We start from the raw sequence: 18,622 nt of genomic DNA on the forward strand, positions 1-18,622 counted from the left end.
GGCTTTCAACAGCTGTGTTAAGCAAACTCAGTTGCTATGAGATTAATAATGCAATTACCTAGGCTGGTAAAAGGAAAAAAGTTAACTTCTCAGTCAGTAGTCATTACCTGGTGGCCAAAACCCAAAGACATATTAGGTGTTGTTTTGTTCTCCTGCTCTTCAAAAATTCATGGTTGTGGTGGTGATGACAACATCAGAATGGATCACATAGGTTCTTGCTAAAAGATCCTGCCTGGCATTTACTGTGGGCAAAGTGCCAGTTTTTAAAATTATATGCATATGTTTATAGGCTTATAATGATCGCTAGGCCTTTATTTGGAAGTGAGTGCAATGAGGAGAGCCAAAAGTTTTGCAATGAAGTGGGCCGGTCTTCACTTTTCAAAGGAGCTTGATCACTGCCTTGGCACTGTGCCCCCGCAATAGCAGGGAAGGCTGCCTGACTGAGGAACGAGCAACATAAGTAAGTTCTCCATCTTTCTCATTCTGCCAGTCTCAATCTGTTTAGACTAGCCCTGGGAATGTGATGAGGGGAGAATAATTTAAGACTTGGAGGAATGTTCTTCTAAGAACAACAACAACAAAAATGATTTAAATATGGAACCCTCTCTTTTCAAAACTGCAATTGTCCAGGTAAAAAACAACTTACATTAAATTATTTCGATCTTAAGGCAAGTATGGTGACCTGTTGATTTTTTTATTTTTTATTTTTTTGGTTTTTATTATTTTTATTTTTTAAACACCGATGAATTGTAGTATGTTAATTCTAATGTCTCTAAGCATCTGTTTGTAGATATGATTTGAGCAGCTGCTCACTTATGCTCAGTGTCTCTCTTTTTATGTTACTTAACATTACAATAGTTATAAAGATACAGAGTATTAGATCCATGATTAGTTATGCTTAACCCTCATGTAAGCTGATAAAAAATTTGAACTGAGTGACTTCTGATTCACAGGAATGTTTGCGGGTGCAGAAACAAGGGTACTCCACAATACCAAAATGCCCCAAGTCAAAAAACATATTCACATGAGATAGAAGATTCTTCCTTTTGTTAACCAAAAATGCAGCCAATCCATTTTCCAAGGAAAAACTGCTCTTATTTCTCTGTAGAAAGGCATAATGTTAATGACATAATGGGAGAATTTTCTGACCCAATAACAATAGATTTTGCTGCTGCCACACTTCAGAACTATTGAACTTTGGCACCACTTTAACTGTCATGGCTCCATCCTATGGATTACATGTATTTGTAGTTTGTTGTGCCACCAGAGCTCTCTGACAGAGAAGGCTAAATATCCCACAAAACCACATATCCCAGAATTTCATTGCATTGAGCCATGGTTGTTAAAATGGTGTCAAACTGCATTGATTCTGCAGTGGAGAAGTAGCCTTTGTTGGAAGAAAGGTCCCCCAGTGAAGGGAGCTCTTTGTGCCAGCCACACTGCAGCCAACAGGAGTATGCCAATTGGATGCTGCAAGGAAATTTGGTGCATGTGGTGCTGATTTTCTTATCTGCTGATCTAATACAGAAGTAACAGTATGGAAAAAATGTATGGTTTATTCATTTGAATGGTCCCAGAATATGTTCAATCTTTGGTTATTTAAGCTGGTGAAAACATCAGTGTAAATATTGCATGCAGACTTACACTGCGCTGAGCCATACACTTACTCTAAAATAAAACTCAGAAGCCACTTTGCATTCCGTACTTTGCAGAGAAAGCAAACAGGGTTGGAGAAGACTCTAGCTGCCTTCTCATAGAAGTGCTAAGACCCCCAGAAGACCCCAGTGGATCTCAGCACTGATGTCACCTTTGTATGTCTGGCTCTGAGAAGATAGCCAGAGGCTTCTCTGACCTTACCTACTTGCTGTGAAGCACCAGATAGCTATGGGAGGTGATTCTGGAGATCTGGCTGGATAGAGAGTGGGGGTGGGGGCATTTTTTGCACTGTGAAGGGACAAATGGAATACCAACTCCCTCAGTGCCCAACAAGGAAATCTATACTTGTAAAAGACATTTACACATGCAAATGTCCCTAACAGAATTCTGGCCATTGTCCTGGACCATATTTCATCCAATGTAGAAATATCGTCCAGCCAGGGTTGTCTCCACAGTGACTAAGCTAGATTTCCTCTTTGCCCAGGTAAATGTCTCCCTTCAGAAGAAAATGTATCTTTTCACACTGGATATATATAGCACTGTGATCATCCTATGGAACATCCTATGGAATTCTGAGGTGTGTAGTTTAGTGAGACACTAGAGCCTTCTGGCTGAGAATTCCAAGTACTCCTCTATACACTGTGGCCTCATTCCCACTTACCTCTTGATTCACTTCCTGTACTGATTCCTGAAACTAGTTCAGCAAACAGAGTGGCTCCCACTATGTTTGTTTCGATTTCAAGAATCTCTGCAGGAAGCAACAGCCGTGTCTTCCCCGCCATATCTCCCTCCATCCTTCCTGGCCATACCGGGGGCAGAGGAGAGGCTGGGTGGAAGGAGAGAGGCAGGCCGGGTGGACGGAGGCATGCTGGGGTGGAAGGAGAGAGGCAGGCCGGAAGGACAGAGGACTGAGGATGGAGCATGGAGGTATGGCCGGAAAAGCCACTGCCAGTGGGAACCAAGGCAAATTCGAATCTGGTTCAATTCCACCTGGTTCCCACTTGGGCTGAATCAATTTATTTCCAAAGAAATTGATTCAGCCCCAAACCCACCCCATTTTACCACTGTCTTTTTGATGTGGGTTAAATGGGTAAAAATGGGTAAAACCATGCCCCCCCTTTCTGAATCATTTCAGGGATTTGAATTAATTGGGAACCATCGTGGTTTAAACTGGATCAAGATCCAGTTTAAACCGTAGTGGGAACAACCCCTGTAAATCCTATGATGTTACCATGTCCGTTGAAGTGGAACAGATTGTGTAGTGTGAAAGGTCCATGATGTCATACTATAGTATTGCTACTAAACTTTTAAGCTGTATTTTCCTTATTTACTTTGGATATATTGAAAGAATGGACACTTACCTCTCTATTCCGCCAACTGTTTATCAGCTTTTTCTGTTGAGGAAATTCATGTTTCTAGTACTTTCTTTGTTTCTATCCTTCTTTGGCCTTGGGCATTTTTACTCAACAGTGAACTATCTGTGGGTGTCTGAACCAAGTACTTGCATATCTATCTCTCACACCAGTATCTCCACTTGGTTGTTTCTGGACAGGATCAGGTGAGTATACACTTGCTCTAGGTCTTTTGTCCCATTGATGACTATGGTGACAATTTATTTATTTATTTAATTTCTATGCCGCCTTTTTCCCAGAAAGGGACCCAAGGTGGCTCGCAGATAAAACTGTTTAAAATATTTTACAACAAAATTTAATTAGTTTTCTGGAAAACCCATAGCAAAAAGTAAATATTTTTAATGGAGGATAAGAGATAGAAACCCAGAATCAGGTTTCATAATGTGAAAAGGGCCCAGATCCAATTCGGGCTTTGGGGCCTGAGTAATGTAAATAATGAGCCTAGGGTGTGTGTGGAATTTGGGGTTTATCCATGGGCTCAACCATTCACAGCTTGAAAATATTCCGAAAAGATCTAAATTCCAAAAAGCAAAGCTTGATTATGCTATTTTATATAAAAGACACCATTTCACTACACCATTATATATAGGCCTGGAACCAAACCACAGTGGATACCAAGGTCCCACTGAAATGTAGACAGTACTTCATCTTCAGATGTGCCATGCTAACTCTTAGAGTTACACTGAAATAGCCACACCACTCCAGTGCATTCTCTGAAATACATTTTTGTTTTATTTTACTTCCAGATTGGAAAATATACAATGCAAAAATAGCTGTAACCAAATGTAGCCACAGCCAGAGTGTTAACTGGGGCTACTCACAAGGATTATAGAACTGACATAGATCCTCAGGAGCAGCCCTTCTTTCAGTACCACTACTTTCACAGTTATCTTCTTGGTGAGTGCTCCTAGGCTCTGGGATTCCCTTCATAGGGAGGCTTGCATAGGGAAGCCCCCTCCATTTTTGTTATTTTTTAAAAAATCCAGTCAAGTTTTTAGAACTAAACACATACCACTTTAAAGCAACAGTATAATGGATTTGTTTTTATCATCCACATTCACTCCATCCAGAATATAGCAAAATAATTTGGAAATATATACAAACATGCTGACTATTGTGTTGATGGAGACAGCCATGGAGTTATTCTCTAGTAAAGTTTGTCTCTCCCAAGAACTCCTGAGTACTGGTCAAATTCTGATCGAATCTGTCATGAGTTGCGTGTTTGGTTGGGTTAATTAGTTATTAATGTAGTAATAGGGGTGTATTACTTAAAAAAATTATAGTATGTGTGTATTGTGGGGATGTGAGAATGTATTGTGAGGATGATAAGTGGTGTAGTGTGGGGAAAGAACTTTGATGGTGGTTTACAGTAACTATAATTGCTTGGTACTGTAATGCATAGATATGTGTGGGATGTGGTTTATCATAGGAGAAAAGATGTAGAGGAGACACCAAAAGTGTTTAAGCAGGTTAGGTGAGTGATTAGACCAGGAATAGTACATGGATATGTATTGCTTTCTGGGAAAATTATAGCCAAGCCCAGGATGTTTTAGGGCAGGTGTAGCAAAGTAGAGGTACCTGGAGGGAGAGTTGGGGGAGGAGAGAGCGATCAGGTGGAGGAATTAAGGAGGAAGAGCCCAGAGGAGGGGCTGGAAGAGGGGGAGGAGGAGCCAAGGAGGAGGATAAGAGGAGAGGGAGAGGCGCATCGCGGAGGAGGGAACAGACGTGGAAGAGGAGGACGGGGCGAGGCGGTCGAGTTGGGAAGGGAAAGAGTGACCCATAGCCCCCAGAGGTCCGGACGGCCCGTGTCCCTCCAAACCAAACTCACGCCAAGGCCACCGGGGCCTCACGAGGTTTTACAGTTGCGGGACCCCCGCGAAGAGGGCGACTTCCCCTTTCCAGACGAGGAGGTCTGGAAGAAGCAGGAGTCAGGAAGCCTAGCGAGTGAGTGGTGGGACAGCAAGGGGGGTTACTGGGAGCAGGGACCTCCACCACCAGAGAAGGAAAAGGCCGAAAGGGAACCCCTTGAAAAGCACGCGGGTGGCCGAGTCGCCGGGTGTGGGATGCCGCGAGAAGAGGTTGAGGAGCAACCTCTGTAATGAGACCAAGAGAGCCTGGGACACTGTTACTTTAGGGCTGGGAGTTTGGGATTGTTGCACGGAGTTGGTGTTATAAGTTACCATTAAAGGTCACAGTTCTTGCAAAGCTTGAAGTAGAAAGTTTGTTGCGCACGTGTTACCTCGAACTACATTCCCCAGCATGCAGCCGGCCGCACCGACCCCGCCCACATTGGTGGAGAATGCGGGCACCGCCCCCAGGGCGGGGCCAGGACTGGCCCAAGAACAATTATTTGCTTGGTTCGCCGAACAACAGCAGGTGATGTTACAGCACGTGTCTGCCCAACAAACTCGTGTACTAGAGCAAGTCTGTGCCGCTCAGCAGAGTGCCCAAGCCCAGTTAGAGGCCCAATTGACGAACCTGTGGAAATCGCCAAGGGCGGCAGAAGGGGAGGAGTGGGGCTTGACATGGACGGTGGGTTTAAATCCACTCAAGCTCATGAAAATGGGGCCGCAGGATGATGTTGAGGCCTTCCTTAATACCTTTGAAAGGGTGGCGGCGGCGGCAGCCCAATGGCCTCAAGAACAGTGGGCCCTTATTTTAACACCCTGCCTCACTGGACCTGCGCAAGAAGCGGTCGACACATTGGGACCCGAGGAGGCGCGAGACTACACAAAGGTCAAGGCAACGATCCTGCAAACCCTCAATATCTCAGAGGAGACCTATAGGTTGAGGTTGAGAGACCTGCGCTGGAGACCGGGAATGCATCCACGGACCTTGGGCCAGAAAATTCGAGCCAGTGGTCTGAGGTGGTTGAAGCCCACGGAACGCACCGCCTTTGAAGTAGCGGAGTTGGTGATGGTGGAGCAGTTTGTAGGGGGGCTACCCCCGCAAGCACGTAACTGGGTGAGTTGTCACCGGCCACAGGATTTGGAGAAGGCCATTGGGCTGATGGAAGCCTTCACCGCGGCGGAAGAAAGCGAGGGAGGCCGACTGCGGAGGGGCCTGGAAGGAGTACCTCTGAGAGGCGGAAAAAGCCTGGTGGGTATCGGAAGAGCCAAGCCGCGGGAGATGGTGACGCAGGCAGTGCCCACAGAAGAGAGTAATTCTCAGAAGGCGAAGGAAGGGACGAAAGCTACTGGAGACCCAGGGCCCACGGAGAGCCACCGAAGGCCGGTAGTATGCTATACGTGCGGGATGGAGGGACACATACGCCGGGATTGCCCCATGATGGAATGTTCTTGGGGAGACACTTGGGATGCAGCTCAGGTAAGGAAAAAAATTTTAAAGGGCAAATTTGTAAGGATTAAGGTTAATGGTAAAGAAGTACTAGCCATGGTGGATTCGGGGTGCAATCAGACTCTAGTAAGGCAAGACCCGGGGGGGGGGGCCCTTCCCACAAGATCAATGTAAGATATATCCATGGGGATCTAAAAGCCTATAATACGGTATGGGCCCTAGTAGAAATAGAAGGACAGCGGGAAAGATTGAAGGTGGGGGTAGTCCCTTCCTTGAGGAGGGAGGCGCTGTTGGGGAGAGACTGGCCCAACTGGCAGCGTCTCTTAAAGGAGGCAGAGGGTTTAGCCGGGGAAGTTACACAAAAGTTGGAGTTGGATATAGCGGGGGTGACTAGAGCGCAGGTGGTAGCTTGGCAACAAGATGATTCTAGTCTCCAAGAGGCGCTAAGGCAGGCGCAGGCAGGAGAAGGACTGCAGAGACCCCGGTTCGAGATGAGGGGAGGTTTGTTGTACCGGATCCCTCTGGCAGGGGGCCCCGGCAGCCCGGAGGAACAATTAGTGGTTCCTAAAGCCTTGAGGGGGTGTGTGTTAAAGTTGGCTCACGAGATACCGATGGCTGGGCATTTGGGGATAGACAAAACAGTGCAAAGGGTGACACAGCACTTCTATTGGCCAGGAGTCTTTGCAGATGTAAAAGCATTTTGTCAGTCGTGTCCTGAGTGCCAGTTAGTTCAAGGGAAAGGACCTCCCGGGGGAAAACTGATTCCCTTACCTATAATTGAAGAGCCCTTCTCCAGAATAGCGTTAGACATAGTAGGACCGATAGAGCGGGCGGCGGGAGGATATAAGTATTTGTTAGTGGTGGTAGATTGTGCTACTAGATACCCTGAGGCCTTCCCGCTACGGTCTATCCATGCTTCCCGAATAGCACAAGAGTTAATTAAGCTCTTCTCCCGAGTAGGATTCCCCAGGGCAATTTTGACGGACCAAGGGACTAACTTTATGAGTCAAACCCTGGCTAGTATCTGGAAGATGTTGAGAGTCAGACCCTTTAAGACCTCAGTTTACCACCCGCAGGCCAATGGGATGGTCGAGAGATTTAATAGGACCTTGAAGACAATGTTAAAGAAATTTATTTCAGAACACCCCAAGCAGTGGCCACAGTTAGTGGAACCATTATTGTTTGCTTTCCAAGAGGTGCCACAGTCCTCCTTGGGGTTTTCGCCTTTTGAGTTGCTTTACGGAAGAAAGCCCAGGGGAATACTAGACATTGTAAAGGAGGGGTGGGAAGAAGAACAAACCACTCGCCAATCCGAGCTCCAGTTCGTCTTACAGATGAGGCAAAAGTTGAGGGATATTGGGAAAATAGCTACGGAGAATCTGGCCCGGGCTCAAGAGGAACAGAAGCGGCTATATGATAATAAGGTAAAAGAAAGGGAATTGCAGGTAGGACAGAGAGTTCTGGTATTATTACCTTCACAAAAGGCTAAATTGTTTGCACAGTGGCAGGGGCCTTTTGAAATATTGAGAAGGGTGGGGCCGGTTGATTATGAAGTACAACTAAACACTGAACCCCCTAAAAAGCAAATCTTTCACATTAATCTCCTAAAGGCTTGGAAGGTACGAGAAGCCATGTGTGCTGAGGTAGCCTATGAGTCTGAGGAGGAAGAGTGGCTCATAGGGCCTCAGACCGAGGAATTCTTGGAGGCAGGGGAAGTGGCTATCAGGTCCCCGCTCACTGAGCAACAACAGGAACAGGTGAGGGCTTTGCAGCAACAATTTGGTGATGTGTTCATGGGTAAACCCGGTTGTACGGATGTAATACAACATGCCATCCACACCGACCCAAAGTTCATTGTGAGGTTACCTATTCGGCCATGGCCATGGAGGCTGCAAGAGGTAATTAATAAGGAGGTGGAAGCTATGTTGGCTTTGGGGGTAATTGAACCCTCCACAAGCCCGTGGAGAAGCTTACCAGTAATGGTCCCCAAGCCGGATGGGTCGGTACGGTTCTGTGTGGACTTTAGACAGTTGAATAAGGTCTCCAAATTTGACGCTTATCCCATGCCCGGGGCCCTAAATTTAGTGGAACGTTTGGGTCAAGCCCGATACCTGTCCTCCATAGATTTAACAAAGGGCTATTGGCAGATTAAATTACAGCCAGAAGATAAGGAGAAAACGGCCTTTGCTACTCCTAAGGGGTTGTTTCAATTTACGAGAATGCCTTTTGGCCTACACGGGGCCGTGGCTACTTTTCAACGGTTGATGGATTGGGTCCTGAGGGACTTGTCTGACTGTGCGGCTGCATACATAGATGACATTATTATCTTCAGTGACTCTTGGGACGACCATGTGGAGCATTTGCGAAGGGTGTTACAAGTATTGAGGAAAGCAGGGCTGACCGTTAATCCCAAAAAGTGTGCAGTGGCCTGTAAGGAAGTGAAATATTTGGGGCATATGGTAGGACAGGGGAATGTGAAACCCCTAACAGATAAGGTGATAAAGGTACAGGATTGGGGGGTTCCTCAGACCAAGAAGCAGGTACGGCAATTCTTGGGGATAGTAGGGTATTATCGAAGGTTTATACCCCATTTTGCCCATATAGCCTGCCCATTAACTAATTTGACAAAGAAAGGACAACCGCGAAGGGTTAGATGGGGACGAGAAGAACAGATGGCCTTGGACAAGTTAAAGGCCTATTTATATAGCTACCCTCTTTTGAGAACCCCAGATTTTTCCAGACCTTTTATTCTGCAAACGGACGCCTCGGAGGTAGGATTAGGGGCTGTTCTTTCCCAGGTATGGGAGGACGGAGAGCACCCTGTGTTATACCTTAGTAAAAAATTGAAGGAAGCAGAGAAGAAATATGCAGCAATTGAGCGGGAGGCCTTGGCAATCAAATGGGCGGTTACGGAGCTTAGATATTATTTGTGGGGGGCACCCTTCCACCTAGTCACGGATCATGCACCTCTAACCTGGTTAGCGTCTATGAAAGACACCAATCCGTGCATAACGAGATGGTATATGGCTTTACAACCATACGCATTTTCAGTACAACATAGGCAAGGTCTATTACATACTAATGCAGATTTTTTTTTCCCGACAGGCCACCTGGACCGCTCCACCGCCGCCAACTCTCTTAGCGGGGGGGGGGGGTTATGTAGCAAAGTAGAGGTACCTGGAGGGAGAGTTGGGGGAGGAGAGAGCGATCAGGTGGAGGAATTAAGGAGGAAGAGCCCAGAGGAGGGGCTGGAAGAGGGGGAGGAGGAGCCAAGGAGGAGGATAAGAGGAGAGGGAGAGGCGCGTCGCGGAGGAGGGAACAGACGCGGAAGAGGAGGACGGGGCGAGGCGGTCGAGTTGGGAAGGGAAAGAGTGACCCATAGCCCCCAGAGGTCCGGACGGCCCGTGTCCCTCCAAACCAAACTCACACCAAGGCCACCGGGGCCTCACGAGGTTTTACAGTTGCGGGACCCCCGCGAAGAGGGCAACTTCCCCTTTCCAGACGAGGAGGTCTGGAAGAAGCAGGAGTCAGGAAGCCTAGCGAGTGAGTGGTGGGACAGCAAGGGGGGGACCTCCACCACCAGAGAAGGAAAAGGCCGAAAGGGAACCCCTTGAAAAGCACGCGGGTGGCCGAGCCGCCGGGTGTGGGACGCCGCGAGAAGAGGTTGAGGAGCAACCTCTGTAACGAGACCAAGAGAGCCTGGGACACTGTTACTTTAGGGCTGGGAGTTTGGGATTGTTGCACGGAGTTGGTGTTATAAGTTACCATTAAAGGTCACAGTTCTTGCAAAGCTTGAAGTAGAAAGTTTGTTGCGCACGTGTTACCTCGAACTACATTCCCCAGCATGCAGCCGGCCGCACCGACCCCGCCCACAGCAGGGAATTGTGAATATGGGGTTGTGTTTGGGGATAATAACAGTTCTGTTTGCAAACATCTTCCTGCTAACACCTACAGTTCCTGGAATAAAGTTCTTGCTGTTTGAAATACACAAGGCTGGGTCACTCATTTGTGTGTATGTGTGTGTGTGTGTGTGTGTGTGGAGGAGGGGGAAGAAAGGCAGTGCTTGAGAAATGCCACTGTTGCCCTGTCTGTAAAGAAAACTGATTGCATATTTTTGCCCTCATGAACAGAACACTTTGCTATCTTAAGTAACAATAGGTTATTTATCCAGGTAGACAAGCTTCTGATTACAGTTTTGTTTCAGTTCTTTCTTTTAACAGAGGTTGATGTTTCTTATCTAAGCATTTATACCAGTTTCTTCGCATCATCTTTCAGCTACAAAACAACACGGGACCTTTTTGTTCCAACATCATATGACAAAAACAACAATGGCAAATTTCCCTGGATTTGCTGGGGTGTTTTGTCCAAGATATTGAATGAAGTTGGCAAAACGTGAACTTCTTTCAGGCTATTTTTGTGGAATTCCATCAGGTCGGAGGGAAGGTGGAGGCAGTCAATCTAGCATCAGCAGACTGGAACTTTCCTGGCTTTCTAGCTATTCAGTGTCCATTTCGATCAAGTAGTCAGAACCGTATCTGGGCACCATGTGGAAGCTGTTGTATTGTCAATGAAACATCATCTGTAAAGAGGTACAGAATACCTCCTTATGTAAAGTTATGAAAAGTGTATTCATTAGCATAGCCCCTAGATATCCCAGTGCAGAACCCAAGGCATTTTTTGTTACTGGATTATTATTTTTATCTGTGAAACAATATATGTGACTGACTGAAACTTGGGGGACATGGTTTACCTTTCTTCTAGTGATGATGTTATAAACTGCCTATCTTGCAGATCTTGTTCTATGAGAACTCTGCATAAAAAGGCAACAAGGAACTGCTGGTTATATGGCTTGGGTCCAAACTATCTGAAAGATCGTATCTCCCAATATGAGACTGCCTGAGTGTTAAGCACCTGGGGAGAAGGTTTTCTCTTGATCTCACCACCATCTCTGCCATGTTTGTTGAAGACATGGGAGAAAGAATTCTTGGTAGCTGCTCCGACAGTGTGGAATTTGCTCCCATAGGAAGCAAGGTTGACCACCTCTCTGCTCTCTTTCCTGAAGCAGGTAGACAAAGACCTTACATACTCAGCCCTTGGAGTGTTAACTATCTATTATAGAAGGTCTTTTATGAGCTCTGGTGGCGCAGTGGTTAAATGCCAGTAATGTAGCCACAAGGTTGTGGGTTCGATCCCAGGCAGAGCTCCAAGGTCCGCTCGGCTTTCCATTCTTTCACAGATCAGTAACATGAGTACCCAGCTTGTTGGGGGAAATTGGCTTACACATGTATACCGCTTAGGAAGTGCTAGCCCACTGATAAGTGGTATTGAAATGTACTTGCTATTGCTATTTTAATTGGGATGTATAGTATTGGTATTGTAATCACCATTATTATAATTTAAGCGAGTTGGTGTGGTGTAGTGGTTTGAGCATTGGACTAGGACTCTAGAGACTAGAGTTCATTTCCCCACTTGGTTACTGAAATCCACTGAGTAACCTTGGGTGAGTCACACTCTTTCAACCCCAGAAAACACCATGATAGTGTCATCTTAGAGTCACCATGAGTTGGAACCAACTTGAAGGTAAACAGCATCAAGAATTATATTTTAACTGCCTTTAAAGAATCTGTTGTAGATTAATGTTTTTAATGTGATTGTTTAATGTTTTTTAAACTTTCAAACTAGTTGTTGTTTACCTGTAATTCATTTCAATTTGTATTATGAGCAGCCTCATATCCTACATTGGGAGAAAGGTGGGGTATAAATAAAATAAGCAAACCAACTCTGGGAACCCAAAATGTTCTATCATTGGCTGCTCCAGTTGAGATAGAAGATTCCAGGGAATCAGGGAGTGGTGAAGAATGCTGGAAGCTAGAACTATGTGTACCAGCCTAATGGCTCTGCACCTTCTGAGCTAGCCTGCAGTTCTTAGATGCAATAATAAAAAAGAACTTAGTTAACGTTGAAGTGAGTTTTAATTGTCAGTGTCCTACTATTTTGTTCTGCAGTTCAGGTATACAGAAGAACCTGTGCCAGCTCTGAGACCTGGGGAAGAGGATGAGGAGTGGGAGACAATGTAACATTACTGTAAAAAGCAGGGAGAAAGTGGAAGAAGGAAACCAGAAGCAGAAGAGAGAGAGTCCACTCTGAGTGCCTGGTTTTTTGTAGCCAGTTGTCTCCCAGCAGAAGGATTGGCCAGGAAGGCTAGAGCACTACCATCAGAAATGGCACTTCTTTTGAACCTTGGGGCTATTATCCTGGACTAAACCTATCTGAATCAGAAGTCAGTGATACAGCCATGTTAGTCAGTAGAATCAGTATGTAGAGAGATCTTGTAGCAACTTTGAGACTAACTGAAAGGAAGAAATTGGCAGTATGAGCTTTCGGAGACTTAAGTCCATTTCCTCAGATGTATTAAGTCTAAGAAAACTCATGCTGCCCACTTCTTTCTTTCAGTTAGTCTCAAAGGTGCTACAAAATCTCTCTATGATCTGAATCAGAGTGATGGAGCTGGAGACCTGAGGGTGACACACTCTGGACCCCAGACTGGCAAAGGAAAAACAAAAATGCAAGGAGTAGAGATAAGAAAAAAGGACAATCACCAACTTCAAAGCTTGCAAAGGTGTGCTGGAAGAGCCAGATACTGCAAAAGTTCCTTTTTTCCCTAAGTTACTGCAACAAATTCCCATTGGAAGCTTCAAACGTCTTGGGCCATGCTGGCTCAGGGAACTTGGGAGTTCTTAGCTAAAAAAGTAATATGTCCAAACTCTGGAAGGAGCCAATTTAAAATGTATAGTCCTTGGTTTTCCAAGAGGGGAAAAAAGGTGTTAATCTTCTCTTGTAGGAAACAGAGTACTGACGATGTGCTCTGTTTACTTATATAACTGGAAGTGGCAATACACCTGAACCTACCACATTCCATATTTTTCTGTTTGCCTTTACCTTAAAGGAGCTAACAGAGGATGAGAGGTTTCAGCATTCCAGTCCCAGGGGAGGGGCTGGCACAAAGCTGCCTAAGTACAGTTCCCCCACTAAATGGATCGCCTTCCAAGGAGGACAAAAAGCAGGATTGCACAACTGTGCAAAGGACAGGAGCCAGTTTTGGAACCCATGATGCATCTGAGGTCACTGGAAGTGACACCACGTCACTTTTGGCTACCATTGTCAACCTTTAGGGAGAGAAAATAGGCTTCTGGAGTTGGTGCTTCTGGTAAGGGAGGAAACTAAATTGTGAATGTTTTCTACATTTTTTGACTATATTCAGTCAAGTGTGTGTGTGTGTGTGTGTGCGCGCGCACGCATGCAGGTCTTGGGAGGACTCTCAGCAGTCTTTGAGGGCCACAGAGGTGATGTTAAGGGCCATATGAGATCCATAAGCTGTACTTTCCATGCCATGCTAAGCCATCCAGACCAGCTGGCACTGAGGAGTTGTGAACCCTTGGTGGAATCGATAGCAGGATTTTGTGACCTTGGGCAAACTACATTCCTTGATTTTGCTATTTTATATAAGGGACACCATTTCACTATTCCATTGTATTTAATGGGATTTGAGTATCCATGGATTTTGTTATCCACAGGGAGGGGGGGAGAGTCTGGAACTAATCCCCAGTGGATACCAAGGGCCCACTGTATTATATTTAAATCCAGATTGCCTTGACTATGGATTACTCTTGCTTGAATTGTCTATTTTCTTCCTGGACCTTTCTGGCTTAAACTTTAGCCAAATTCCCTTTACCATGACCTCATTCCCTGGACTTCATTCCCTTTATAGAAGTTTTCTATTTGAAAGAGTGACGTATCTCTAGAAAACTGCACTATTTCTCCCAGGACCTAGAATAAGGGACATAATGCTTCTGGTCATGAAAATTCAATGGAGATATCATGATCAACAGTTATTCATGGGCTCATCTTCTATGAATTTGGCAAATCCACCTTTAAAGCCATCTAAGCCAGCAGGACAGTATGGTTTATGAGTAAAATACATAAAGCGACTTGTGCCAGTATAAAGATCTGTTGGTGACTTACTCCAGTATAAGGGTCAGTGTAAGCCACTTTTTCAAGTGGAATTTGGAATTAGTGACAGAATGTCAGTTAAAACCACCTCTGATTCAACATTGCTTTTACTGTAATGGATCCATCCTATGGAACCATCGGATTTGTTGTTTGTTGTGGCACCAGAGCTCTCTGACAGAGAAGGCTAAATGTTTCACAAAACTACAAACCCCAGAATTTCATAGCATTAAGCCATGGCAGTCAAGGCTGTGTCAAACTGCATTAATTCTGCAGTGTAGGTGCAGCCTCTGTCAGGATATGAAGTTACCCCAACAGACTTAGTGTGACAGCCTAAGGTGATCCTATCACAGGGTTTTCATGGCAAGATTTGCTCAGATTGGGCTTGCTTTTGCCTTCCTCTGAGAGAATGTAGCTTGCCCCAGGTCATAAGGCTTACATGGATGGGTGGGGATTCAAACCCTGGTCTCCCAGAGTCCTGGACAAGCACTTAAGCCACTACACCACACTGACTCTCTGCCTTTCACCAATAAAAATTAAAACAGATACTAATAAAAGTGCATATCTGTACAAACATTAAAAAAAATCTATTCTTAGAAATAAAAGCAGTTTAAAAACTTATCTATTAAACCACCAGAAGGGTAGCCTGATCTCCTAAAGGAGAACACTTTTGCCACCACCCCACCATAGCCTCATTGCCCATGGCCACTTTGATTGGCATGCCATTGTCATCCACTCCTGTGCCCATGTAATTGTGCCAACCAAGAGGCTCTTGGCCTCTGTTTTCAGAAATAAATATAGACCAGTCATGTGAAACTCTGGATCATGTCAGCTCATATCATGACCCGAACATCATGCACCATCTTTCCTCTCTGGGAACATAATAAGAACTGTGCGTCAATCTATTTAAACAATGGAAATGGAAATGTCTCAGAACACTTCTCAATATAGGAATTGCCAACCATCCTACCAGATAATAATATGCCCCTTCCTGGAACCAGGAGACCTTGAAACAGTAGTACATTCGCTGGTCACCTCTCAATTGGACTTCTGTAATGCGCTCTACATGGGGCTACCCTTGTTCCAAGTTCAGAAACTTCAACTTGTACAAAATATGGCAGGCAGGTTAATTACAGGTTCTCGTTGTAATGATCACATAACACCAGTTTTGAAATCCCTTCACTGGCTGCCAATTAATTTCAGGGCAAGGTACAAGGTGTTGGTGATTACCTTTAAAGCCTTGGGTCCAGAATACTTAAGGGAATGCCTTCTTCCATATTGTCTGTCCCGCACTCTAAAGTCCTTGGGAAAGAATCTACTTCAGCCAATAAAATCTAGGCTAACTTCAGTCACCCAGAGGGCCTTTTCCATCACAGCTCCGTAGCTATGGAATGATCTGCCGAAGGAGATCCACGACATTTCTACTCTTACAGCCTTTAAGAAGGCTCTTAAGACAGATCTCTTCTGGCAGGCCTTCCCTACCTAGTTCCTCTCCCCATTTACTGTGACTTACGTCACTCTGTCCACCAATTTTTCTCTTAAATTAATGAGAAGAATTAAATTAAAATTAATAAAAATTATATTCTTGCCTCAAGAAGAAGAGCCCTCCCTCCATCCCAACTGTCATCATCAGACCTGGGAGGGAGGGAAAAAGACAGGCCCAATTCCACCAGGCCTAAGTGTAAATTTCTGTAACTCATGTCACTCTCTTTTATTTTATTGTATTTTATTTATTTTTTGTATTTTATTTTATTGTATTCTCTATATTTTTATTGCTGTAACCTGCCTGGATTCCTTGTGATTGGGCGGGCTATAAATTATTATTATTATTATTATTATTATTATCATCCAAACTTTGCTAGAATACCCTCAGCAAAGATGTTCCCACCACCCCCTGAGACTTTTATGCTGCTGAACATGTATGTTCTCCAAAACTTTAGCCAAATCTTTTTTTCCTCTCATTATTTCCAGCCCCACTCTCTGGAATATCATGCCCCAAAAGGGACAAAATGTCTCCAATACAAAATGCTTGTTCTGACCAAAAGATTTTGTTTGCAAACTTTAGAGGCTTGATAACTCAGAAGGGTGATTATCAGAAGGAGATAAAGAATCACTAAAGGGACATGCTCTGCATTTTTGCTGAACTGTTTGTAACCATGAACAGAGATGGGGCATTCCTTGCTTAAAAGTCTAAAACTCCTTGTGTGCTTCTTGGATATGAGGTTAAAGGTATTAATTGTTCAGAAATCTTGAGATGACTAATGGCTCGGAGTCTTAAATAGTGAGGTCAAGCTTTTTTTCAAGATATGCCTGGAATTTACAAGGGAAAGGAAACTCAGTATAGATTGTGCTGGTTGCAAATGTGAGTCCAGGCTGAGAGATTCTCTTCATAAAATTAGTCCAAGATCCAGAACTGGGATGAAGAAATCATAAAGGTAAAAGGAAATAAGATTTGGGTATAACATGCCTCTCATTTTTGGTTATGACAACTGGAGATTTCTATGTCAATGAGGTGGTGAATTTAGTCCAAATTGACAGGAGAAATTAAAAGGTACCAAATCTATTTGGAGGTTAGCGTTCAGCGCTTTTGATAGGTTATTCAAATTTCAGGCAAAACTTAAGCAGATTTATGGTCCCATTAATATGGAAGCTACCAGTGGTCACTGTTCTGGGGAACTCAGTGCTGTGCAGTGTTATAATCAGCATTTTTCTGTGTTATCCAGGATATGCTTGTGAAGTATTAGCAGAACTTTTATTAATGCTATGAAATTTTCTAAAATTTTACAAAGATATGAAGGTGGGCAGGGAAAAAAGCATATTGACATTGTATCCTGAGGATTTGATCTTTGATATCAAATGAGGACTGTGGTGTAGAGATTACAATGTTTGATTTGGATCAGGGAGACCAGGGTTCAGACGCTTGTTTAGTTATGAAGTTCACCAGATGAACTTTGGGTCAGTTCCTTTTTTTGTTTTGTTTTTGCCTACCTGAAAATATTGTTCTTAAGATAAAAAAATATGGAGGAAGATTACTTTAAACTCATTGAAGAAAAGCTGGAATATAAATATGGCCAAGATGCCACTTCACCTAGTTAGTTGTGAATGTGTAACTAAGTGACGTCTTTTGGCCCCATCCTCCAAACTACCTTATCAGTTAATATCAGTCAATGGCTGCACTGAGCAATGGAGGTGTGTTCTGCTGGTGATCAGAGTGCAACATAGATGACATTTCCAGTCCCCTCTTACCAGCGTGTGAGGTTGTGACAATTCAGAGCAGGATTGTTATTGGAATTTCTCATCACAGACTTGGTCACTTGTGGGAGTGGACTGGAAATCTTACCCTGCTGTGCCCTGATCATCAGCAGAACAGACCTCCATTGCTCAGTGCAGCTGCCGTCTGATAAGATAGTTAGGGGAGGCATTTGACCCTGTGACAATAGTGCAATGATCATAGCTATATAGTATTACTGACTATGGAATAGTTATGAATCTGTAATTAGAGGTTATGAATCCATAACTGCAGTACTGTATGCCAGTTGTGAATAATAAAGAAACAGATTGACCTAGTTCTGCTGTTAAAAGAAATGCGACATTACCCTGGATTTTGGCCCTATTTCAGTACAGAAGCTTAGTGAGGAAAAAAAGAATTAATCAGGTGGAGTTAATAGGCTGGCTTGCAGTTCAACTGAGTGGTCAAGTATCAGCTAATATTCTATGAGGCTAAGCCTACTAACATTCAGATGGCAGCATCCTAAAAATGAAATCTAATATCTTTCCCGGTGGTCAAGAGTGTGCAACCACTGATGGTCTGAGGCTACCCAATGGGGCAGTACATATAAAACATTTGTTTAAATCATAGTAGTTAAATAGGGAATTAAGTCTACAAGATGAATGTACAATACACAGGGAATTAGAGGGAAAATAACCATATTCCAGAGAATGTACAGTTTAACTGTCTTGAGTCCCAGCTTGCGAAAAGGCAAGCTATTAATAAAGTAATGGATGAAATTATTAAATGAGAAGTACAATGCACAACAACTTGGATTAAAGCATCAGGTGATATAAGTTGGGCAACATGGAAAATTACCCACTATTAACAAATACCTTTCAGTACATGCATATATACACCAAAGATGGGGATAAGTGGCCATCTTGTTACTGCTAGACTGTAAGTCCCATCATTTCTAGTCAAGATAGTCAATGGTGAAGGATGATGGGATTAGCCATCCAATAACATCTATTGGGTTATA

The 18,622-nt window shown here is 44.2% G+C and overlaps 2 protein-coding genes across 5 annotated transcripts in view; both read left to right on the forward strand.

The window, feature by feature from the left end:
* The first annotated feature begins 434 nt into the window (after positions 1 to 434).
* The window catches only part of LOC149311671 (solute carrier organic anion transporter family member 1C1-like), a 46,763-nt gene continuing 28,575 nt past the window's right edge, over positions 435 to 18,622 (forward strand). For 2 of the 4 annotated variants that reach the window (XM_089527636.1, XM_089527639.1), the window contains exon 1: positions 3,281 to 3,965. The gene's annotated coding sequence lies outside the window, so the exon portion shown is untranslated. Of the gene's footprint in view, positions 461 to 572; positions 631 to 3,280; positions 3,966 to 18,622 lie in introns of those variants that run through there. The other 2 variants (XM_089527638.1, XM_089527637.1) reach the window with 2 other exon arrangements.
* On the forward strand, positions 5,328 to 9,979 carry LOC149311672 (uncharacterized). The gene is made up of 2 exons (XM_089526596.1): positions 5,328 to 6,395; positions 7,976 to 9,979. The coding sequence occupies exons 1-2, from the start codon at positions 5,328 to 5,330 to the stop codon at positions 9,977 to 9,979; spliced, it is 3,072 nt and encodes a 1,023-aa protein (XP_089382722.1).

Source organism: Sceloporus occidentalis, unplaced genomic scaffold (assembly GCF_023333645.1).
Source record: "Sceloporus occidentalis isolate IW3139 unplaced genomic scaffold, rSceOcc1.0.p SCAF_5, whole genome shotgun sequence".
Lineage (NCBI taxonomy): Eukaryota > Metazoa > Chordata > Lepidosauria > Squamata > Phrynosomatidae > Sceloporus > Sceloporus occidentalis.

Bases quoted from the DNA above. Each gene is read 5' to 3' on its own strand.
- LOC149311672 (XM_089526596.1), top strand. From the start codon at position 5,328: ATGCAGCCGGCCGCACCGACCCCGCCCACATTGGTGGAGAATGCGGGC. The intron at 6,396-7,975 runs GTAAGGAAAAAA...AATCTCCTAAAG, and splicing joins ACACTTGGGATGCAGCTCAG to GCTTGGAAGGTACGAGAAGC.